The following is a 25,654-nucleotide window of genomic DNA, read 5'->3' on the forward strand; positions in this document are numbered from 1 at the left end:
TATTGTTGCCATAGCTACGGCCTCAAATTGACATACAAGTCTTAATGGTCTGTGCAAGTTTTGCATAGTTGCAGATTGTCTTTTCTTCATTGATGCGTTGGATATGATTCGTCTGTGAGAGTTTGCATCCAAAGTAAGTACTAGAAACCATGACCAGATCATTTCAATTTGCAAATTTAATAAGTTGATACATAGCAAGTCATTCAGTGACTATGCAGTTTTACTTTGGAGACATTTCAGTTGTCAATAAGAATAAGGCCGTGGTGTAAAATAATAATATAGTTGCTATGTTTTGTGTCTCTACAGTTCTACAATTAAAAGAAGGAAACTTAAGTAATCCAAGAAAAGTCGCCTCTTTTTTATGACTTAGTTGGCTACTTATCTAACAACACTCATTGTGAGGACAGAACACACACACAAATTAGTCACACAAAAGACAGTGTGGTATAAAGCATGTGACTCCCATTACTCACTTAGCTCACTGGCTAAGTCATTTTGGTTAAGTCATGCATCAGCAATTGTCTTTGAAGTGCTTTTAATACTTAAGATCTCTGACTCTCATTTCTTTCTTTCTTCTGATCTCACCCCTTCTTGTTTTGTTTTTTGTTTTTTTTTTCTGGCAACCTGCCCCTTTGTTTTTTGCTGCCTCACCTTTCTTCATATCCACTCATCTTTTATTCTCTTCTCATTATCCTCCTGTGCTCCTCTCTTGTCTCTGACCCCTCTTCTCTAGTTGTATGAGGGCTTGCGGCCTCAGGACCTGCGGAGGCTGAAGGACATGCTGATAGTGGAGACAGCGGACATGCTACAAGCTCCACTTTTCACTGCTGAAGCACTGCTGCGTGCTCACGGTACTATCAATCTACCACACACACACACAGATTTAGAGTGTCTGCATGCCCTTCAAGTTGTTGGCACTGGGAAATTTGTCTTATGGAAATTAGGGGCTTTATCATCCTATTTGGTGAAGCAAACATTTGATATAAATAGATGCATAAACATTGACACCAACAGTTTCAGGGGTTCCAAAAGTAACCCACGAGAGTTACCTGCAATGATATGTTGGGTTCTTGGAGTCTTTTCTGCATCAAACGTTCTGCTTTTGGGAAAATGTCCTGGACCTGCACATTTCTAAACTTGATAGATAGATGATTTCCCTCTCAGTGGAATCTTTCTAAATCTCTTGCATGCCCATGGGCATCTACGAACTTTGTTCCGAAGGTGAGGTTTTGGGATCTTGCCGTGAGGACGCCACCCACTTCAATAGTGAAGTAAAACACCAGAAACTCCTGAAAGGGGGGTAATAAGCGGCCGCCTAATTTGGAATCTGTGATTCTAATTTTATATCTAACTTGTTATTTGAACCTCAGCAAAGTTGAAACATTAATTCTGTGTCATTTGTATATCAAAGATGATCAAATGGGAACCGTCCCAAAAGCTCATCTGGTTCAGCAGACACACCATAAACAGAGACAATATTCTAGCTTGCTCTCTTTATTGCATGTCATATCCTCACCCCAAGATTTTCTGTCTCTCTTCACTGCCACTGTCAAATAAAGGTATGAAAGGTCTCAAAAATCATCTGTTGCCACAACTGTTGCCACATCTGTTGCCACAAACAACTTTGTTAGGCAAATCATATTTCACAGCTCACCTTTAAAGAAAAAAATAAAACTGCTCTCAACTCAAACTATGACACAAAGGTTTTAAGTCAGTTAAGTTTTGATTTGATTTTCAACCTCAAGCCATCATTTTTTTTTAACTGGCTTCATTGAGCCCAGCTCAGATCTATTGGAGCCTTTTAAAGCTGTTATCTCTATTAATTTAACTTGGCAAAAGTTAAGTGGAAGACTTAAAAGAAATGATTCACATTTTCACTCTTCAGCCACCTCGCTTTGATTAAGTGTGAATCTGAGCTGTCTGTAGAGCTGCGTGTGCCACATATGAGACATACTTTTGGGAGCTTAAGAGGGAAGAGCGTGACCCTGGAATGGTGCTATATTTATTCCCCTCTATCACGGGAATGCTGCCCGTCTATTCAGAGTGGTTTTTAGACAGGCATATCATCCATTTCTCGAGGAAACTTCAACTAATTTCCACCCTTTCTAACCTCTATATTACCATATTAGTCAGTTTTACGGTTTTCTTATAATTTTTCCTTTTGCTTGTCTGCTGAACTGGTTTCTTGTCATCAGTTTTGTACTTCTGTCAATTTGTATTTTACAGCAGTTCTTTTTTATGTTTAAGACTGAATGTGTCAACTTTTAATTTAAGACTTTTTTTTAATGGCCGAGGGCATGGAGATAGGTTCATACTCATTGATTAGTTTTAATTGAATGGGGATAGGGGCCACATTCATTATCTAAAAGGGGCCATTTAGAGTATGAGGCATTTGATTGGTAGTAAAATGTGTCTTGAGGCTGATAATGGCCTAATTGTGCAGTTGACCGGGTCATGTTCCTTATTTTAGGAGGGAAGGATATTTGGACTCAGACACAGTCCATAAGTCATTCAACATTTATACTGAAGCGCTCTGAAACCTTTCCCTGTGCTAATGTGAGAGTGAAAAGCTATTCTAAAACCAAAAACCAGATGGCAGCAGGTCTTTGCTGTTTGCCGTTAAAAAGCCTTACATGGTGATGTTGCCACTGAAGTGGGATTTGTGCAGACTTAGCACTGTGCTAACAAACTGCTTGTTATCTGAGAACAAGTTTTGTTTTAACGGGCTATGTGCCATCTGTAAACTTTATTCATTTCTGATTAAAGCCTAATTATGATGCCTTGTAAAATGTGATCACAATAGGACCAGGAGGACATTGCTTTATGTTGTCCTGTGATTTTAGATCAGAGCTGCTGTTTTTAAAAGCCTTGTAACTAGGCCTGGTCTGTTAGCTCATTGCATGGCTTAAAAAAAAGGTGTGTTTTAACCCTTATATGTTAGAACGCTGCCCACATCTTGTGTGTTAGCGAGTCAGAACTGACCCATGACTTAATCCAGCCCAAAATTGTTAAACGATGATAATCAGTGTTTATGATAAACAATGTTTATCATCCAGTATTGTTTTTCACCTCATATCCAACTTGTTATGCATTCATATTCATGTAAGCACTGTATTAAATGTTATTTTTTGGATCAATAGACCTTTCATTTTTGAACACGTCACTCATTTTCATCATTCAAAAAAGTAAAAAAAAATAGCGTAAATTTAGCCAAATTTGATCCACAGCAACCTAAAACATTTTCTATGATCCATGGGTGCATGTATTTGACCCCAGGTGTCACTTTCTTTTTCAGACTTTCAGAATTTACTTTAACATCATGAAGCCTTGCCTTCCCTCTGTCTGTTTGTCTTCCCCCCTTCTTTCCCTATCTGTTCCCCTGACTTCAGTAAAGCGCCTTGGGTACTTTGAAGGGCGCTATAGAAATACGAGTTATTCTTCTAGTCCCGATAAAAACAAGGAAAATTTACTTTTTACACATTTAAACTTGCAAACGGGAAAAATTTGACCCTAATACAATATAAGGGTTGAAAATAAAAAGCTTGCCATTCAGCCTTTATGTCTTACCTTATTTACCTTATAGGGTATAAGAATTTTAGTTTTAAGAATTTTTTTCACTTTGATTAGATTTGTTGTTTTGACATTTCGTTCTCTCAATCATGCATTTGCTTCTTTGCACCAGATTGGGACAGAGAGAAGCTCTTAGAGGCTTGGATGACCAACGCAGAGGAGTGCTGCCAACGCTCAGGGGTACAGATGCCCAACCCACCTCCAAGCGGTTACAACGCGTGGGACACCTTACCCTCACCTCGGACGCCACGCACCACCCGTTCCTCCGTCACTTCCCCAGACCAAATCAGCCTCATGCCTGCTGATGAGGAGTCTTCTCTGGTGAGGGTTGTCTCTAGGATCCCTGTCAAGAAAGAAGCAGAATTAGTCACAATGAACTCGGTGCATATCAGCTCACCTACTCGTTGGCAATAAATTCTCCGGAAAATTGCCTGCTCTATTCACAGATTCACACACAAGTTATTAATGTACACAGACTCTGCACTGAGGCTGGCTGAATCGGATATTTATTTCTTTTTAGTTTCAGGGTAACTGTATATCATTGAAGAACCATCAGAGAAAAGTACATTGAGCCACTGGGAGCAGCATGTTTTCCTGGCCAATAATAGCTGGAAGCATGGAAGTTCACAGTGTACCTGCCCAAAAAAACTGTACACAGTAATTTGATTGCTTGAGGGAATCAATAGTGTAACTGTTTGTCTTTATACATGCAAACTGTGTAAAAATAATACATTAGAACATGAATAAGAATAAATATAGCTAACCAGTGCTGCATAGTTTGGCCTACAGAAAGCATTCAAAAATCAACATGTTCAAGTTTTTAAGGAGATGTGCTATTATTTATAAAAAACTATTTAAAAACTTTTAACTTTAAAATTCATTAAAAACATCTTTAATAATGGATTTCAATGGACGTTATGTTCAAGTTCTCGTCAAACCTACTATTCTTTCAGCTTTAACCAGTTCAGCTCCAGACACCACTTTTAATGGTCAGCAGAAATTGAACTTTTAAACTTATAGTCAGATTTCTCAAATACTGTATGGTTTATGAGTTAGGCAGTTGATGTATTAAGGAGTTTTTATCCTCCATCTTGTGTGTATTGGGCGCCTTAGCTACCTCTAGTTTTTCAGATGTTTTACTTCAGCTCGTGTCGCTACCCAACTTTAACTCATCAAACACAATATGTAGCTTCGGCCTGGTGTTACTCACATTGCTGAAAGTTTTTATTGTATTGTCTTAATTGACCACAGATCAAAGAGCATCTCCCATAGACGTCAATGTGCTCGGTGGAGGATAAAAGTACATCTACAGTACAGTACTTAAATACACACCAGATTGTAGGACTTGCAGTTTTGATTATGTAAGTCTTAGTGGGTGCCCGTTTTCTCGGTCTCCGCTGGCTAAATTGAGTCATGAGGTGAATACGGGCGGCGCCATCTTGACACTATGGAGCTAGAGTCTGTGCAGTACCACCCGAGAGTGGAGCCATGCGGCATAGACACCCATTTCTGGACCATAGAAGGCTGAACTGTTCCTCAAAAGTGAAGCCAATGCAAGTAAAGCACCCCCTGGTCACTGGCTGTAGTATAGGGCATAAGCTCCACCCACTCCATGTTAGTGGATGGGATGTGGGCCAAATTCAAACCAAAAGTACACGCAATAATTCAGTGATTTTAGGTAGTTAATATAATACTGATGTATGTTCAAGTGTCGGAGAAAATTCGTTTTACTTACTTACTAGTTATTCCATGGTATAGGAACAGGATTTGACATCATGATCACTGCAGGTTGCCAAGCCAACTGCTCTATTACAGCTGGAAAAAACAAACAAATGAATAAGAGCAGTGTATAATCCAGCATTTCCATGTAGAGTGCAGTATTAATTAAACAAAAATGTGACACCATTGCTCCTCTCTCGGACCGCACTGCGCAGACTCTGGGTCTGTAATAGGCGGAAGGTGGCACGTGAAAATAGCGTCAGTTTGGAAAACGCAAGGAAGTGGGGACACTTTGTCCATATTTATATGGTCTAAGTTTTAGAGCAACAAATGACAAACAACTAACAAAATAACAAAGCTGAGACTGATCAGAAGGAACGGGAACAATCTCTCACTACATTTTCTCCACGAAAGACACATTTCTCTTGTTTATTTCAATCAAGGCTTCACGGTGCCAGAGATTTCTTAAAGTGTGTCTGCTGAATTTTTTAAATTTGCATCCCCGTCTTTTTGCATAATGTTTAATTTTTTCACTGTATTATAATGCACGGAGTCATTAATATTCACGCCGGCAGTCTGCCCTACAAACATTAATACATGCAGTGGTTCAAATTAGTTCATCTACCTCTTGGAGAACCAGTAGCTTGTTAATTATGGTCGGCCGGTACTGAGCAGAAAAGGAATATTAAAATATAATGTAAAAAACGTCGGTGTGAACGATTCAGCTCCCCGTTGAACAATGAGTGAGACCGTACAAATAAGTAGGAAATTTTCTTTGTAGCCTTCAGCGTTGGTGTCAAACATGAAGGAAAGGCTGTTTATACAAGACTGCTAGCTCTGTGGTGGTCTGCTAATTGGTTTCGCAATTCTAACACTTTTTTTTTTTTTTTTTTTTAATCTGAACAAATAAGAGAAATATTTCCTTGGCTTTCAACATTTACACCTCCCACGAGTCCTTGTCAAAACCTCAGGGAAGGTGTGTTTCAATCTGCATGTCTGCAAGGTAATCATAAGCTCTTTCCTGGTAATTGTCAAACATTTTTTAGAGTTTTCTCTGTAGTCTTCTGTTTGAGAAATTGTCAGGATGGAAAGGGGGTTTGCTTGGCTAATAGCCTGCATCGATTACTCTGCTGTTGGCAGTTCATCTGGTTTAACCATTCATTATAGAAGACTGCCAAGGGTGGAATCAAGTGTGTTAGAAAGCAATCAAGGTGTGTCGTAATGGGTCAGGAGCACAAATGGGCAAAGTCAGGAAAATTTTGTGCTTGGCGTGAAGATATTTTATAATCTTTTCATCATTTTATAGCCAAATAACAATAGTTCTATAAAAGTTCAAAGTATATTATGTTGTGGTATGTGATGTAAACTGTAAATAGATCTTAGCTGAAGCTGACAGGCAAGTTGTATCAATCATTTTATGAGAAATTATAGGTTGCATTTGCCTGAAAATATCTTTTGTCAAGGATCTGAAAAGGCGTGACTTGAACCCAACTGTGCCAATCGACTAAGTGCACCCGAGGGCCCATTTAAAGGTTACAGTTGATTATATCACATTCTGCTCTTTCACAAATCAATACTCACATTGTTGAAGTACACTGCCTTCTTTATGTCTTCTGAGAGCATCAGTCTTTCTTTCGATAACAAGGCCTGTGTGTTGGTCCCCGTTTGTCCCTCAGGTTGCTGTGGGTGTGAGAAAAATACATCTTAAAAGAGAAAAGCAGTCAGTGAGCCACATACTAAGCAGATGTTATAATGTGTTTCTGTGTATTATTACACACACTGACATCAAAACTACTCCATCCATGAACTATCACTGGATATTAAAATCACTCATCACGACTTTTTGTGGAGATACAACAGTCAGCAGATTCTTAGACTGTGGAAAAAAAGTGACTGGAACAAAATGCAACCTCCTGATTAACGTTGTGTCCTTATTTGTCGCAGTGTGGCATCTGCATGTCTTCCATCTCCGTCTTTGAGGAACCAGTTGACATGTCCTGCGGCCATGAGTTCTGCAGATCATGCTGGGAAGGGTGAGTCATGCAGTGGTTTGGCCTGTGGATTCTGCGGGTTAGCTTGAAAATTCTTGATAATCTGTTCTCTGTGTGTGTGTGTGTGTGTGCTTTCTAAGGTTTCTAAACCTAAAGATCCAAGAAGGTGAAGCTCACAACATTTTCTGCCCGGCCTTCGACTGCTATCAGCTGGTGCCAGTAGAGGTCATAGAGAGCGTGGTCTCCAGAGAGATGGACAAGCGCTACCTTCAGTTTGACATAAAGGTAGAGATTTTTTTTAAAAAAAAAAGAGATGTGTACTGAATTGTTAGCCTTCTGCACAGAATATTCTATTGTTAGAATACTGTCAACCTGGGAGATACACAGATCAGCCACAACATTAAAACCACTGGCAGGAGACGTAAATGGCACTGACCATCTTGTGACAATACGATGTTCTGCTGGGAAACGTTTGGACCTGGCGTTCATGTGGATGTTACTTAGACATGTAGCACCCACCTAGACCAGACCGGGTTACCCCACCCCATAGTAATGACACTCCTTGATAGCAGCAGACATCCCCAGCAGGATGCAGCCTGACACAGACTCATTGGTTTAAGAATAGAATAAATCTTCATTGTCATTATCACAAGTACAACAAAATTAAAAGCGCTCTCCAATCAGTGTACCAAATCCAAATGAATAAATAGAAACTTATAAGAAAAACATCAGTAGCATGCATGACACACAGTCTTTGCATAAAAACAGTATATTGCACATATATATATATATATTTTTTTGTAGCATTGATGGTTGTTGTGACAGTTGGACAGAAACTGTGTTTGTCACATGAGTAATATTACAGTAAAGATTAAAGTTCAGGCTGAATAAAGATGTCCATCGACTGGCACAAAAACAGGACAAAAACAGCAAAATTCCAAGGGGCCACTAACCAACCTATCAAGTACAACATTCACTTTACTTTGGTTTCCACATAAGCTTTGTTATTTTCTCTTACAATTTGGGTTGTTTTATTGACGAGCATAAGACTTTTTTTTATTTTATTTAAACTGCACAGACATCCTATTCCAATGATCGTTTCAGGCAGGCGTCCAACATCGCCTCTCTTACTAAACATTCCCAGCTTAACATTAGACCAAACAATCCCTGATCAACGATGTTTCTTCTATTGACAGGCGTTTGTGGAAAACAATCCAGCAATCCGCTGGTGTCCAGAGGCGGGGTGTGAAAGAGCGGTGCGACTGAACAACCAGGGCCCTGGGACCTCCGCCTCAGACTCTCTGTTCTTTCCCCTCCTTCGGGCCCCTGCTGTAGATTGTGGAAAAGGCCACCTCTTCTGCTGGTCAGTAATAAGTTGTATTTATGGAATTGATGACCTTTCTGTATGTGTATGTGATTGCTTCTAAAAACTACTCATTGTTCAATAGTGTAGTAATGATGGAGATAACAGAAATGTTGCTGAGTATATTGGCTAGAAAATATGTTTTGATCGTACTGACTGACATCACACAGTTTGCTTATTACAAGAGATATTAGTTGTGTCTTGTGGAAAAACCTTGGAAATTAGCTGTTTCCTTATCTCTGAATGATAAAGTGAAAACATTTTTTGGTACCATTCAAATCCATCTGTGCAACTGTGAAATTGTGAAATCAGTTTAGAAAAAGTTTAAATTTCACAACTTGTGAGTTTTGTCAAACTCTCATCTATTTTGCCTTTTGTATTCTCAAGGACAGAGAAGCCCACTGTCCATGTTGTATTTTTCTCCACCTGCTATATTTACGCTGCCAAAGCCCGACAGATACCGGCCCTAATAATAACGATGGTATCTCAGTGCGCCTCACTTTGTTATACGGTTCTTAAAATGGTCAGTGGGTTTGTTGAACGGCTCAGTTGACACATTTATTAATAGAAATGGATGTAACAGGGGTTTTATATTTCTCTTTCTTGATATAAGGAAGGCATTCGGTTGAAAGGCAGGTTTGGCAAAATGAACGCGAGCGGTGGACCGTTTTTACAGCATCTCCTGTGAAAACTGTCTGATCGGTCGTTTGTTTTAATTTCGTGTATAGTTAACAGACTAAGTTGTTTCTGGATCGCCTCAATCTGTCTGTGTACGCTCCAGGGAGTGTCAGGGTGAGGCCCATGAGCCCTGTGACTGTGAAACCTGGAAACTGTGGCTGCAGAAAGTCAATGAGATGAAACCTGAAGAACGTGAGTACTGGTGTTTTACTTTTATAGCATCTTTCAGTTGTGAAGTTATAGCTGAATTTACAAACTTTACAAGATTCTGACCTCTGTGGTCATGTTGTTTTTGTGGAACCACACCCAAATCTACACATTTCTACCTGTACTAGGACTTCCCAACTTTACATAAATTTCAAATTACGTGGTGGTTAAATGTTTGTAACAGCGCGGTTTTTAGACAATCCCCTTACCACCAGATTTATTGGGCTGCAGGCAAATGACTGAGTTTGAGCTATATTGCCTGGGACTCTAGCCAAAGTAATTACAAACTGTTTAGCAGTAGTCCAATTATATATCCACTATGTTAATGATGAATTATTAATTAAAACAAACACCTCAGTCAATGGAAATATGCAATGTTTAGAAGCAGTAATTGGACTATTGACAATCAAATAGATGCTTTAAGATTCCCCAAGTCCCTCCAAAGTGCCACTTTGTTGATGTGGCACCGCAAAGATAAAAACAATTATTTGGTTTGGGAACTCTTCTTCCTTCGATTTCCCTAGATTCTGTTTTTATCTTGGCATTTCAATCGGTGCATCAGTGTTGCTTTGATAATAGCCAATTATTCTGTTTGTGTGTGTGTGTGTGGGTGGGGGGAGATGAGCATCTTGGGAGATGTTAGCAAAATATATAAGCAATAGACATTAGTAAGGCAGGACGATTTCCCACTCTGTGCAGTGGTCTGTTTTGACGCCGTGGTAATAGCCACCCTCATTGTGTCTCATTATGCCTTTATTTGTTCTGTTTACCTCCCCCTCCTCTTATCGAAGTGGCTGGTGTGAGCGAAGCTTACGAGGACGCGGCTAACTGCTTATGGTTGCTCAGTAACTCCAAACCTTGCGCCAATTGCAAGTCACCAATCCAGAAAAACGAGGGCTGTAATCACATGCAGTGCGCTAAGGTAAGTTTTGCTAGGGGAGTTTTCACCGACTAGACTTACTAATGCATTCAAGATTCGAATTACATTCTGCATGTACATTAGGACACTATTGTACCTGTTCGGTTTTTACTCTGGGCCGGAATTACGAGTAGACTGTTTTCTGAGTAGGGTGGGTATTATTGTGTGTGCAATAGTTAAAAAAATAAAATAAATCATGATTGACATCCTGTGATGATAAGAGGGCTAAGTATCGCCCTCACTGTAAACAATGGAAAGTTAGCTTTGTTTATTGAGCCGCTGTATGTGCAAATATCAGAATATCATGTCCAAATTCAAAGCACAGCCCTGCTACTGGAACACGAGCTCTGTCAGAAAATCACACACTGTGCACTGAAGACGCAACTCGTATATTGCTCAACAAACTCTTGTGTGAATGAACAGTAGTTTGTATCTTTTTGGAAGTGCTGCTTAACACAGCACAGACAGATAGATAGATTATTTATCCCATGGGAAAATCAGTGTCCAGTAGCTCCATCCTATAGGCTACCGTCCTGATTTCGAAATCATCTTGCGTCACACACTCTCAAAGTTGCCCATATTATATGATCTGAAAATCAAATCGCAACACACACGAGAGGATATTATTTTTTGTTCCAGATCAGGGTGAATGGATTACACCTCCGCATGTGAATCATGTAAACAAAACAGAGTCTGCGGTGAATTTATATTCCCATCCAGTAGGTTGGCAGATAAAGAAGAAGAGGAGCTCACTGTAGCTGCATAATACTTTCTTAATACTGCAGGGAGAAAAAAAGCTAAGCGGGGCTGAAAGCAGAGTGTGAATGAGGAAAATGGCTGGGGAGACGCAGTCATCGGGGGGTGTCATTAGTGAGAACCGGTGGTGAGATTTCACGCGTGTTTGATATTAATCGAGACGGACCCGATAAGAGCGCAAGCAGGTCGAAAGGTTTCAGAGCAGATCTGTAAATTCTCACAAAACCAGATAATCTGAGCCTGAAGTCCGATACTGATTACTCCACTTGTTGACAGAAGGGCAACATTCAGGGATAAATCAGCTCAATCCTCCTGAAGTCTAAGCCCAGCTTGAGAGCATCCTTGCCAGGTGAAGGTTTGTAAGTGTAACCCTGCAGCTTGACCCACGGTACCGTATTTCCTCGAGAAGAACGCACTTCACATACTACTGGTATCATAGCAAGGTGTCTTAGATACTAAAAACATAATTTGGCATGCAGTCTAGAATGAACCATTTTCCACAAGCCTTCTTGTGTAACAGAATGCCAAATTTCTGCACACTGATATTTCCTAACCTACGTGACAGACTGTCACCAGATCAGGCCGTTAGTTGTCAGCACTTCCATATCTGCAAGTATAGTATGCAATGGAAAGGGGCCACTAATGTTATACGTGTGTGTGTGTGTAGACTGTGCATACCGTGACAAAATATTACTTTACAAGTGGTATGGTGGCACCGCCGTGTTAAAATTCAAGCAGCCCCAAGTCCTGCAGTCAGTCGGCAGCTTTTGTCTTTGTGCGACTAGAGAGAATAATTTAGATGTGGCTGAGATAAAACAAAGACTTTGTGGTGACAGTGAGAATCAGACACAGTCATGTTGCTGTGCCACTGTTGCTGAAGGCCAGATCATCAAAGGAGCACAGTGTAGTCACACAGCCGGGATCTTTTTTGTCTTGGTGACACCCCTGTCACTGCCTCCACTGGTTAAAGAGTCTGACTAGAGATGAAGGTTGTTTTGGGACAAATGGATCAGCTTTCAACAGGCTGAAAGGCCTCAGAGGGCTCGGCCACTTGACCTGTTACTACCTAGCAAGAAATGGCTTTACCCCTGTTGTTTGGAAACACACGACTCAGTGTTACCAAGGAACATTTGTCTCTTCATGACGATGCGGTGAAGCTTCCCACTTTTTTAATCTTAAGACTCTCCACGCTGCCTTTTTATGTCTATATGTCCTCACTCATTCACCCACACCTCCCACTATGTTGCTGTATTGATTTTTCTCAAGTGTCATGTTAGCGCAGCGTTTCCAGGACAACAGCGGTCTAAGCCTTAAATGTTGCGTGTTGGCTAACATGTCACCCACAGAAGTACCTGTGGCACGGGGCAGAAATCACTTACGTCCAAATAGGATCCAGATTGGAGTGGCTGTAGTGCTGCGGTTGTTGCGCAGTCTGAGTGCCTTCTAGTGGCAGCAGGCTACGAGGATTCACCACTTGGCTGGAGCTGCCGCCCGTGTTCTCCAGCAGAGTCTGACATTTTTAAGAGGAAAGAAATGATTGATAGATATAACAGAGACACATATTTACTTAGCAGGTTTAAGGACACTTGCAGGTATTCTTCACCTGATCTTTCCTTCAGGATATGCGTTTTTAAAATTTTTTTTTAAATTATTTGAAGGCTTGCTGCAAAAAGCTCACCTTTACTGGGAGATTTGCATTTAATAACTTCAGGATTTACAACTCATTACTAGATTTTTGTCAGTACTTTTGGGTGAATAATATGAGGAAGATGCCATAACACTGTAACCATGTGTGTCTATATAAACTATAGATAGCAGATATTGATGAGACCACTGAGTACGAGCATATTGAACTAAAACTAATATTTCCACTCTCCCCCTGTAGTGTAAGTATGACTTCTGCTGGATCTGTCTGGAGGAGTGGAAAAAGCACAGCTCTTCAACGGGGGGCTACTATCGCTGCACCCGCTACGAGGTCATACAGCAGGTGGAGGAACAGTCAAAGGAGATGACTGAAGAGGTACATGCATACACACTAGAACTGGACTCAATGTAAATAAATGCTCTTTATTATCAGATTATATCAGATTATTTCTAAAACATATCTGCACTGCGTTGTGTAGTTGGGGGTTATTTGAGAGATTCTCCACCTATGTATTTTTTTTTTTTTTTTTTTTTTTGGAACTCATATATTCTTCTCAGTTAAAAACATTTTACCCACAATGCACTATGACTTGTGTGTCATGCTACTTACGTATGCTAATAGCATAATTATGTAGCCTAGAGCTGCCAGCTTCACGCAGAGATGAGGATTAGACTGCAGAGGTCTGTAAAATCACTTTCTAGCACCGTAATCCTTTACAAAATTCAAACTTCAGCTAACATTGCCTCAAGTGAGGTACTCAGAGCAACTGAGCAGATTTTGTGCAGCTCCCTGGGGAACTATATGAGGCGTATTTTACACATATGCAGTAGTACTCCCCAAGACTTTTTTTTTTTTTTTTTTTTTTTTTAATGATAAAAGAATTTTTCCCCACTAATCCATGAATTTAAATTCCTTAAAAGTGTGAAGAGCATTAGCCAAAGCAGTGTTGGAGACTAGCAGCAGACAAGAGAGGATAGCGTTTTAATAGAAGTTGCATGTTGTGACCCTGGTTTACTGAAGTTGGCAATTATCAAATTGAAGAAATCTCTACTTTGCGTGACAACTCCCAATGACTGATACGGTTTTTAAATGTAGAGTGGTGACAAAAAGAAGACTCTGTCTCTATGACACTAGAAATTATTTTTATGTTCTGATACTTTGCGGTAGGAGGGAGAGGGTTACCTAGGCAACCGCAGCCTCCAACCGAAAAGCACTTGGAAAAAACATGCAGAAAAAAAAAAACACATCTTGAGCTATTCGCAGTGCTTTCTACCTACCTGCTTTAAAGTTTAAAAGAATTAAACCCTCTTTATATTCAGTCTTCACCTGCAGCCCTCCCTCTGTGTGGAAAAAAACGCAACATGATTATGTTCATGGGCATTAACTGGTGTCTTGTTGTGGATTTGCAGGCAGAGAAGAAGCACAAGAGCTTTCAGGAACTGGATCGTTTTATGCACTACTACACGCGCTTCAAGAACCACGAGCACAGCTATCAGGTAAACAGGTCTTTCTGGTGAGGCCTGCTGCAAACTATGAACGCAGCCAGTGGGAAACTATCCTACTCATACTTCCCAAAATTAATTTTTCTCCGACATTAAGTTGATGGATTAAATGGTGCATGCATTGATTAAAAAAAAAAAAAGTCTGCAGCTCCCACCTTTAATTTATTTTAACTTCATATTCTGACATTCTGGTTTGGCCTCGTTCGACAGTATAACAGCTTCTGTCTTCGTCTTAATAGCTGGAGCAGCGGCTGTTAAAAACGGCAAAAGAGAAGATGGAGCAGCTCAGTCGAGCCCTGAGTGGAAGTGAGTGTGCCGTCTGTCGATCGTTATTACACATTTAGACGCATCTTTACCCCGTCCTATGATATTGAGCTTTGGGAACTAGGTAGTAGGGAGAAAAACAGAAAGGTGTTTTAATAATTTATCAGCAACAGTGGGTATAGTTATTATTCAGCAGGCATGTCTAGGTTACAAGGAAGCTTTGTGAGTGAGTTTCGTCTAGAGTCCTTTAAACCCCAATCTGTTCAGGCAATTATAGTCTGTTTAGCATAGCCGAGTTTTGTTCTGATGCACAACGGTTTCAATCTCAGCAGACTCTGATTACACTGATACTGCATACATAACCGTGACTGAAATGAAAATGGCCCAAACTCAGTGACTAGGCGCCTGACACGGCTGAAAGTTCGCACAGGTCATCCTATGTAATCATCAGCGAACAGATTTGATTCGCTAATAATCATCTTTGGGCATCACTGTTTTGATACGGATCAGTCGAAGGCTGATAAATATTCTGAACATTGAATTGATTGTGCTTCTTGAGCTCTCTCTGTTGCTTTTCTTTCGTTTTTTCAAAGTATTTAGATTACTCCCTACTATGATACACAAAATAAGTTGGTTTACCCTCAGAAGCAGTTCAAGACAATTTGGGTTCATAGTTGACCAAAAGCCAGACACCATAGACATGTCATAATTTGGTTACAACTAGGGGCGGGGAAACTATATTGATATGGAAATATATCGCAACATTTTTTCTTCTGATACTTAATCAATTCTGAATGTCTTAATGTCGATTTTAAAAGAAAAAGTCATGTTTTGGGCCCATCGTGAGCACCACCACTTTTGGATGGATGTTTGATGGATCTTTTGGGTTGATATTGTTTTTTGACTGAATTTGTCCAATGAATTATCACTGATGTCATCTGATGTACAGTACAGGCCAAACGTTTGGAAGCTAGATCACCTTTGTACATAAAAGATCACTGTTTCATTGGTACACTTTGCGACGAAATAAACATGATTATTGTAGAAAGAGCAACTTATCAGAAGACATTTTTACTGTAATTATCAGGACTTTGAGTTTTTCTTGCTTAGACTTTGCTTTCTTCAAAGTAGCCTCCTCTGGCTTTAACAACAGCATGCCATATACGAGGCATTCAGTCCACGGGATATTTGTATGCAGACTCTCAAAAGCGAAAGAGGGAAAGTGAATAATGCAAACTGTGATTTGTTTTTTGTTTTGTTTCTTTTTGTTTTTGTACTTTTGCGCTGAAGTTGTGACTCTTGCAAATCTTCCCGACCCTAAAACTAAGCCCTTCTTTTCTTTTGCTGACATTTATTCAGCAGTGCTCTGGTAACATCAATGTACACCTAAAGGTAAATTGAAAAAAATGGGGCATATCAGTAAAAGCAAAGTCTGATCATGCAGTAAATACATCCCAAAATACATAGAACTCGTGCTGGTTTTTAAGAAAGGTATTGTGAACAGAAACTTGAAGTTGCTTCCAAACTTTTGACCTGTAGTGTACATATATACAACTTGTATTTTAAGCTGCATTTAAAATTTCTCTGTGAACTATGTAGAATATAGCAATATATCGTAATAATGTATCGTATCGTGACATCATGATATGCATCGTATCGTGCTTGCTAATACCCACCCCTGGTTACAAGCTGTTGAGCTGTTGTTTCATGATTTCCCATCATGTATTCCCTTTCTGCTTAGAATTAGTGAATATATTCATACTGGAATAAGGTATATCACCTAGAAAAGTAAAGCAGATATCAATTTTTGCTATCTCTCTCTCTCTCAGGGGAAGGCGGCGCACCCGACACTACATTCATTGAAGACGCAGTCCTAGAACTCCTCAAGACTCGCCGCATCCTCAAGTGCTCTTACCCTTATGGTTTCTTTCTGGAGCCCAAAAGCACAAAGAAAGAGATCTACGAGCTTATGCAGGTTGGAGGCCTACTTACGGAGAAGAAAGACAAGTGTTCATGGCAGCGAATCTTTGTGTTTATGGGCTATTAGAGTTGAGGGAGTAAAGCTTTCTTCCTCGTGATCTTCACAGTCTGCCTCAGTTATCATCTGCACATTTCAGCTTTTAGTTAAACATCCCCAGTTTTATAATTTATGACCGACAGTGCAGACGTGGGACGTACTTTACTGTTTTTTTTTTTAAATTTATTTTATTATATTTTATTGCAGCCTTTCAGATACTGTAAAATGAGAGGCTGCCATAAACTTTCTTAAATGCTTGTAAATTTAATGCATTTTTGAAGCATATACATAAACTGTTGTGCTAAAAGTCCACGCAGTAAAATCGCTTACTGAGTTTCCTATAAAACCTCTCAGCCAGCTGTGCTTCCGCCCTCAGACGGACTTGGAGATGGTGACTGAAGACTTGGCACAAAAGGTTAACAGGCCCTACCTGAGAACGCCTCGCCACAAGATCATCCGTGCGGCGTGTCTGGTGCAGCAGAAGAGGCAGGAGTTCCTGGCCTCAGTAGCCAGGGGAGTGGCCCCCAATGACTCTCCTGAGGCCCCCAGGCGCAGGTAGAGATAGAAACTCTGATCTTTACAAAAAACAAATTAGTTAAAAAATGCCATATGCATAACACTACTGTATTTTATATATCAAATATATTGTGAAATGCATAATCTAAGAAGTGACTATCTATACAGTATCAGCTACAATCTTAAGCTAAAAACAACCTCTCTGTGTCTTTCTTGCTGACTTGCAGTTTTGCTGGCGGAACGTGGGACTGGGAATATTTAGGCTTCGCATCCCCAGAGGTAACGAGCCATGGTTTTCATCGAAAGCTGATTAGTTAAAATGTCAACTGTGCTGAACCCCCACGCTTGAACTAAATGTTCACGTTTCTTCTGTCACTGCATGTTGCAGCATGACAGATGACAGACGTCAGATTTTTAGATGTGGGATGATACGAACTTTGTTAAAGGTGCATGATCAAGGGTAAAATGATCAAACCAGAAGCCGCATCACTTCACACCTGTCAAATGAAAGGGTCAGTCCCTGCACTCGAAGCTCTCATCAGCAATCACATCCATGCTTCAAACGAAAAATGGTTAATCAGTGGTCTCGAAACAGATACCTGATACCTGTGATTTGCAGGACCATTTATCTCAAAATAGGAGGAGTTTGATCCTATGCAAACACTTCTGCTAATACCATACCGAGCTTAAATCGTGTATTATTGTATGGAGCACACACTGTTTCTAGAACGTCAGTGTATTTATTCAAATCGAAATATTACTGTTTTGAATCTGAGTATCCGCGCTGACGAGCCACGATGAGCCAGAGATCACTGTGTTATTCAGCACACTGGTGCAAGCCAGATGGTTCAGTGTTCCCCTGTGCATCTGTCTGGAATGATTAAAAGCACAGTACTCTGGCAAACACCTAAGTAGGTTGCTCCAGATCATTGCACATTAGTAACAGGTGCTTGTAGTTTAACGCTTACAGCCACAAACCTGCCGGCAACGTAATGGTTTGATTATTGACCTGCCTTCCTTTTTCTGCACAGCTTGATGCATGAACCCAATATTGGTCCATTAGTCAAAACATTGCTGCTCGGGATTTTCTACTTTTGTTTAATTTCCAGACTGTGGCAGCTGGCAAACATACAGGCTTGTCACCTGAAACAATTTCACTCAGCTTAAATGTTCCATCACTCCTTAGGGTTTGTGTAACTTCCATTTGAAGCTTTGGAAACATGACACAAATTATGCAGATTTTGCATTAGACATATGCCTGTCAAGTTATTGGGCTAATCTTTTGACAGTATAAAGCTAGCTCCCCCCAGTAGACCTCTTTCTCGGCAAACATTATCACTTGTCGCAGTAGGGAAAGCACCGGCAGAATTAATGATGGCTCAGTTCCATTAAGTGTCCCAGTAAGCCCTGACAGTGGAACAGCATGCACAATAGCAGGACGCCTCCTAAGTGGAAGGCAGCCATCATTAAGACACTTATGCTTTCCCTACGGTGACTAGAGAAAATGTTTGCTGTGAGAAAGGTCATTTGACAGAAAAACAAATTACGAGATCAGTCCAGTCTGGCAGTTTGATAAATGGCCGCTGCTCGAAAAATATTTTTTACTATTTAAGCCAGGATCTGCTCTGATAATTCTGCTTAATATTTATTTATTTATTTATGGACTAAAAGCTGTAAAGTATGCAGCATTCAGACCTATCCTGGTAGCTTACTGCCAAAAGTTTACAGAGGACTTCCTATGTTTTCTATTTAGCGCTAATAAAAATAAAGTTTGTCTTTATATTGTACAAAAATTTTGATTATAAAATATCAAGCCTCATGACATTTACATAACCGGTTGTCTGTTACTAGCCTGTATTTTTAAACTCTGCAAAGTAGCACAAGTCTCTGAATTGAAGCGACTACTATGTTATTTCTCCGGAACCTTAATGTGAATTTGCACTGAGAACTGCACTGAAACCATGAATAATTCTTAATAAAAATGTAAAAGCCAGCTGACACACTTGGGACAATACAAGGAACAAGAAAAGACTGAATTCATCCGGGAGTACGCAACAAAGAGGTGGCTTATCTTCAAAAGAACAAATTATCAATGTAAATTCAGGTGAGGCACAAATCTCACCTCTACCCTCTGTTCTTCCACAGGATTTAAATAACAAACAAGCCTACGGGATTCATTATGAAAGCCTGTCCAAATTACTTTAGGCACGTGCATCTGCCACGCCATTTTTAAAAACTAAAAAAAAAATATATATATATATAGTATTTTTTGCCTCGTATGTCTCTAGCTAGACTAGTTAATGGTAACGCCATAGTGATAATCAAAGGCGAGTGACACTGTCTCACAGGCACAGCTACAGATGGCTGGCTCTGCGCTCCTTACAATGTCTGCAGATCACTTCTTAGTGGGCTATTTTTAGTGTGGTGGGAACATGAAAGTCAGAGTTTGCATGACAGGCTTTTGATTATGTATGAATGTGACTCTGACTTTCGCAAATGAATGAGATGACTGGGAACATGAATGCAGCTGATCATTTGCAGAGATATATGGAAATGCTGTATGTGAAAGCTTTTCATGAAAGTAGCCTTGCCTACGGGGATCTGCAGTGGCATTAAAATCTTTCAATCATTTGGTACTTGACCACTAGTAGGAGTACCATCTCATTAATCCCTCAATCCACGAGTCTAACTTTGCAGAAGTTTTATTCCGAAACCAGCGTGAGACGACTAACTGAAGATTCTGTACATTTACATTTTGAAGAACGAGCCAACTAATGACCACTGGGTCTGATATGTTGTTGGTGCTTTGCATGCAATGCAAGAAATGCAATGGATTGCATGCTATCAAGGGCATGGAGTCCGCAAGGCCAACAACCTACTTACCATTTCAAATTCACTGCATAATTTTTTTTATTATAATAAAAAAAAACACATAAAAGAAGCTGTATTTGTGTAGACAATGACTTTCTGAATTGCAATAAATTCTATAATTGGAATTATAATTAGAACAGAAAGCAACAGAAACTCTGAATTACGATATTTTAATGGCATTTTCGCTCACGTTTTAAGGAGTATGCAGAGTTCCAGTACAGACGGAGACACCGGCAGCAGAGGCGAGGCGACATGTCCAGTCTCCGTAGCAACACACCTGACCCCGAAGACCTCAGCGACAGCACTTTAGGTACTGCAGCAAATATACAAAACTATACCATCAACTAACTGTGTTCATCTTGGCTCTGATTGGTGTGTTTCTGATGATGCAACGTTGACCATGTTTACAGCTTTGTATATAAGGTTTTTTGTTCTCTACTATTCATGTCGTTGCTTTAGATCGTTCTCTATTATGCTATTAGGATCAAGCAGACTCTCCTCTGATGTTACTTGAAGATGGAATCTAAACATCCAATACACCTAAACACACATTTATTTAAACTGCAGTCTACACTGATCCAGTTGGCCTCTCTCAGTTCTGATGCAGTGTTTTGCACAGATGCCAAATCAGGGCTCAAACTCTTGAAAGTCACAACTGCTCAAGTTGAATGAGCCGATATTTCTAATCCATCGGCCTTGTCCATCACCCCGGACAAGGCTTTGTTTTTTGGCTGCGTGGAGTAAAAGATGGATGACACTTGCAGTTTTGACGCCAACTTCTGTTCTGCCAAAACACATTTATTGATTTCAGATGAAGAAAATGAATTTCCTAGGCTAAAACGCTAAAAGGCGCTTACTTGATAATTTCGCAGTGTTGACTTAAACTGGAGGCGATTTTACTCAAGGTGATAATTAGCCCAAACTTAGTGCGGCTCAGTTCAGTGACTGTCATTTTAACTGTCATTTTCTTTCACCAAAGATCCACAGGATGTCGGGAGTGGACGTAGACAGGGTCGTCTGATGGTGAGTGCACCGCTGTTTTCATCTTAGCTCATGGCCTTCAGAACTTCTCAGACGATGTTAAAGAAGTGCAGCATTAGTCTGGTCGAAGTGATTTCTGAAGTTTTACAGTCACAGTAGAAAGTTTTTTATTTTCTAAAGTCAATCTTTAGACAGTATTGTCGAATAAATATCGAGATAGTTTGAAATATTACCAGATGTAACCAAATAAAACCTGACCAGACAGGTGGTCTGATTGCAAGCAGACAGATATAAGGACGTCATTTTGGAGTGGCACTTATGATCAGGTCTCAGTTTTACCTGCTCTAGTTGTGCAACTAAACACATATTATTCACTAATATGCAGTAAGGTCAGTTTGCTGTGAAACCTGACTTTAGTCAACACATCAAACATTTACTAGGATAACACTTAAAATATCATAAAACATTGAGCCTCATTGATCCTTTCTCAATGTCATGAATAATTTAGCTGCATATATATATAATAGATTATATTTCATGTCTGGCCAAAACTCTTCTTATACACGACATCAGTTGAGTAGCTGGTCCTTCAGTGAAGCTCAGCACAGATTCAGTTTACTAAAAGATTGTGGCAATAATGCACTGTGTGTCCACTTACACCTGCACTTAAACAGCATCATTGGTTCCAGTCCTGCGTTATCTTGTTCTTTCTAATTGGTAAAACAGATTAAATAGTTGTACAGAATGCTCAAAAGTCAATTTGTCCTATGTTTTAAACGTAAATGACGCGACTGTTGTACAAAATCTATTAAAACAATTAGTGATGGCACACTGTTGAACATGGTGCCATCACAATCGATAAGGGTACTTGAGTGTAATTGAAGTCAGTCCTGATGCCATCTCGACTCATTAGCTGATCAAATCCACAGCTGGAAATAATCCCCTACCACCGTTTACTCTGCTTTGATTAACTTTGGCTCAAAATGACACCGCCCAGTGACTTTAAGATTAGCTTCGGCTTTTTAACTCTAGTGTTGCGTGAATGGTCTTGGAGCTGACAGACACACACGGCATAGCGAAGTCCAATCACACTGAAGGACAGACCAAATTACTGTTATTTTGTCGCACTTATTAACCACAAAAAAAATAAAAAATCATCAGCCTGATCATTTATCAGTTTTAAAAATGTAAAACCCCAGAACAAAAAATAACAGAGCAGCTCTGAAATAACTCTGTGTCCAAACTGCAGTAGCTATTCATTTCCCATCTCATCAACATCAACAGTTGAGACGTGCCGCTGCATTCAAATTGTTTGCCAGCAGGGGGTGCAGGTTGGACTTTGAATTGCATGTCTGACAGCTGCTGGTGGTCTGTAACCAGAGGATACTGGCTTGGCTTGCGTCCCTCACACTGTGCATCTTATATTATTGCAGGGTCTCGGTTCTTTGGATGACGACGACCCTAACATTCTTCTGGCCATTCAGCTGTCACTCCAAGACTCGGCCATGGCGGGAGGCATGTCCACTCACGAGGTCCTTGCCAGCGAAGCCTCTCTCGGCGCGATTGGCACCTCCTTGCCTTCCAGGCTGGAACAGAGTGCTCCAGGTGTCGAGGTCCTCCACCGAGCTTCTCTGAGCAGCTCAGAGTTGCTGGAGCTGGGAGATAACTTGGCGAGGCTCGGCAACATCAGCAGCCAGTACTCCGCAGCCACCGGCGCTTCCATCTCCGTGCAGCAGCGCGACAGCCATCACAGGGCGTACCGGGCTTCTGTGCCCATACCGGTGGCCGCAGGAGGCAGCCGCTCGTCCACGGGCCCCTTCTCCTCCTCCACCGACACGACGGACTCAACCACGTGCGGCAGCCAAGACCCGTCCTCGTCTTCTGCCTTGGCAACAAACGCCAACCTGCTGGGCAATATCATGGCGTGGTTCCACGACATGAATCCTCAAGGTATCACCCTGGTGCCGCCGACGTCCTCCGATACCGACTCAAACCACGGAGGCGGGGAGGGCTGCCTGCAAGGCGACGATAAAGGCGCAGTGCTCTCTGAAAACAGGAAACCTCAGGAGGTGATGGCAGATGTGGGTTTCTGCTCCCAGAGGCTGATTGACACCGAGGGCAAGGAGTGTGCTGCTGCTGCAGAGAGGCCAACTCAGTTAGATCTAGTGGGGCTGGACACCATGCAGCTACCTTACATGGCCAACCTCGACACAAGCAGGGAGCCTGCTGAGCGCCGAGGCTCCAAGGGCTGCAACGTGGAGAGTCCGCAGTGTGACTCCGTGTCCGACCAGCTGGCCAGCACCAGCTCCTCAGAGTGGGAAGAGCAAGTGCACTTGGTGTGATCTGAATGGCTGAGATAAGAAGGTTAAGAAGTTTTTTTTTTTTTCTTTAGAAGGTCAAAAACCACTATAGATTGCAAAATAAGTTTAGGAACACGTGTAGCAGCCCAGAAGGAATGTATAAAGAATGTGCCAGTCAGACTCAGCTGGAAAGTGGAGGAAGTAATATTTAGACTCGAAGTTCAGTGCAGTCTGACGAGTTTCCTGCATTTACGATATCGTCCTCCTGTGAAGAAGAAAGCGCCTACGAAAGAGATCACGCTTTCAAGGAGAAGTCTCCTAAAACGAATCCTGTACTGATAGACATATGTGTAAGTTGCTCTTTCTGAAATATGAAACTTTAGCTTAGCAACAGTTTTTTTTTCTTCCACTGGAGTAAAAACTTACTGCATCAGTCTGGATCAGGTCTGAAGGAGATGTTTCACCTGTACATAGCGAACGTCAATTAATGATTTGCTCCGACATCCAATCAGTAGGAATTCCAGGCAGGGAGATCGTTCTTGCTCCTGTCCTTACTCTATATAGGTGCCAAACACTGATAGCAAAAGCACAGTTTGCAGTCACCAAGTGGATTCTTTGAAGCAGATTGTGCCTGCCTATTACAATCTCAATGACTCAGATAAATGTGAAAGTCTCGAGCCATATTTTTATTTGACATTGCGGCCGAGCGATGTGTTCACATCTCACTAGCTAAAAGCTGTAGTGTGCTGTGTGTAGTTTAAAACCATAATGGTTGTGTACTTTTTATTATGTGAAACATTCACATTCAAAAGAAAAGAAAAGATTAATTATTCAACTAAAAAGCAGATGGCCTGCTCGGAGACATTTCAAAATGAACTCGGCGATGGTTATTCATCTCACACGCACTTTGAATACAAAGTGCTTCAAAAACAACTAAGGCTGACAGGCCCCGAGGGGCCGCTCAGCGCGAGTGCATTCACACCTGTGTGACAGTGTAGTCTGAATTCCATTGCCGCTTGTCTTAAATTAACGTTTAAGCACCGCAGCTGAACGCGGAGTGTGACCGGCTCCAGTCAACAGTCTTGTTTAGACACAGCAGAGAAGACCAGCGAGACAGATAATCAGGCAATCACATTCAGACTTGGGCGAATTCATTAATCACGCCCATGCCACTGTAACTTATCTCTGGGTTCTGATTAAGTGTAATAACAAGGTAAGCCTTCTCAGATCTCTGCAGTTGTCCGGGACTGCAGGGCAACACATGAATGCAGAATTCATGAATGTGTTTAACATCCGAACAGCGCGGGGAGTCGGTTCTCCACGGCGTTAGACGTACAGTGCCTTTGTGTCAATCACCAGTCACTTATTCAGTTCTTTCTCACAGATTTTTTTTTTTTCTTTTTTGTTTGGAGTGCTAATTACACAGGAAAAAAATAACAAAACAAACACCTGTTACCTTAAAGTTATTTCACATAATAACATAACATTTTTTTATATATATATTTGTAGCATGAGGCTTCTTGTTGGTCGTAGTGATATTGTAGGCATGGATGAGACAGATTTTTATATGATTTGGTAAAATAGATTAGCATCACACTTTCTAATCTTGAAGTTTTTTTTTTTTTTTTTGCTGGTTTTTGGTGCAGTAACTTCTTTCCCTTGATTTCACAATGGCTGTTTTTTTTCCCTGTGGTTTAGATACTAAAATCACTGTACTGACTCTGGGATGAGTTAACCTACTGTTTATGTTATTATACATCTTACCTGAAGACACTATAATGAGCAAAGTTGCAATATAAAGTAGGTATTTATTTGAAGGTGAGCTGAACCATTTAAATCCTGAATTGTTAGTGAAATAAAACACACTGATCAGTGGTCCTCTGAGACTGTAGAGACTAATGTCCCACCCCCACCACCCCTCCCGTACAGACATATAGAGCAGCATTACATCGAAAAAAAAATGTTTGCTTTGACAAGTGTCTTTAAGTTGAGTGCCATACGGTTAATGGAGCTAGCGCTGTTGGACTGGTTTGATGGAAGTGTGTTAATCAGAGGAGATGACCCTTTTTGTGTAACAGTATGCTGTGCATGCAGTGGATCCAAGTCTAAATGGAATTTATACTTTGTACTTCACCTGTGATGCGCAAGTGATTTATTTTCAAACGGCATATAATCATTTTGTAACTCACTGAGATTTTCTATTGTAAAGCGACTAATCCTTGAAATGCTATTTGCACTTTCATAGTCTATACTTGATACATTCCCTCTTTATATGAAAAATGTTTGGTGTGTGATGCCAATAAACTATGTGTCGGGTTTTACCTTGTTGTTTTGTACTTGCAGTCGAACACCATT

General features: G+C 40.7%; 1 protein-coding gene across 3 annotated transcripts in view; it reads left to right on the forward strand.

Moving 5' to 3' along the window:
- The window catches only part of LOC125015982 (ankyrin repeat and IBR domain-containing protein 1-like), a 32,776-nt gene extending 7,156 nt beyond the window's left edge, over positions 1-25,620 (forward strand). For all 3 annotated transcript variants that reach the window (XM_047598123.1, XM_047598122.1, XM_047598124.1), the window contains 16 exons: positions 734-851; positions 3,683-3,891; positions 7,234-7,322; positions 7,421-7,565; positions 8,477-8,643; positions 9,425-9,513; positions 10,320-10,450; positions 13,089-13,223; positions 14,258-14,344; positions 14,590-14,656; positions 16,444-16,589; positions 17,008-17,186; positions 17,375-17,426; positions 20,217-20,328; positions 20,998-21,041; positions 22,433-25,620. In XM_047598123.1, the coding sequence (XP_047454079.1) occupies positions 734-851; positions 3,683-3,891; positions 7,234-7,322; positions 7,421-7,565; positions 8,477-8,643; positions 9,425-9,513; positions 10,320-10,450; positions 13,089-13,223; positions 14,258-14,344; positions 14,590-14,656; positions 16,444-16,589; positions 17,008-17,186; positions 17,375-17,426; positions 20,217-20,328; positions 20,998-21,041; positions 22,433-23,341 (2,679 nt within the window). In that variant the 3' untranslated portion in view covers positions 23,342-25,620. The remainder of the gene's footprint in view (positions 1-733; positions 852-3,682; positions 3,892-7,233; positions 7,323-7,420; positions 7,566-8,476; positions 8,644-9,424; positions 9,514-10,319; positions 10,451-13,088; positions 13,224-14,257; positions 14,345-14,589; positions 14,657-16,443; positions 16,590-17,007; positions 17,187-17,374; positions 17,427-20,216; positions 20,329-20,997; positions 21,042-22,432) is intronic.
- The last annotated feature ends 34 nt before the right edge of the window (positions 25,621-25,654 follow it).

This window comes from Mugil cephalus, chromosome 11 (assembly GCF_022458985.1).
Source record: "Mugil cephalus isolate CIBA_MC_2020 chromosome 11, CIBA_Mcephalus_1.1, whole genome shotgun sequence".
In the NCBI taxonomy this organism is placed as follows: domain Eukaryota; kingdom Metazoa; phylum Chordata; class Actinopteri; order Mugiliformes; family Mugilidae; genus Mugil; species Mugil cephalus.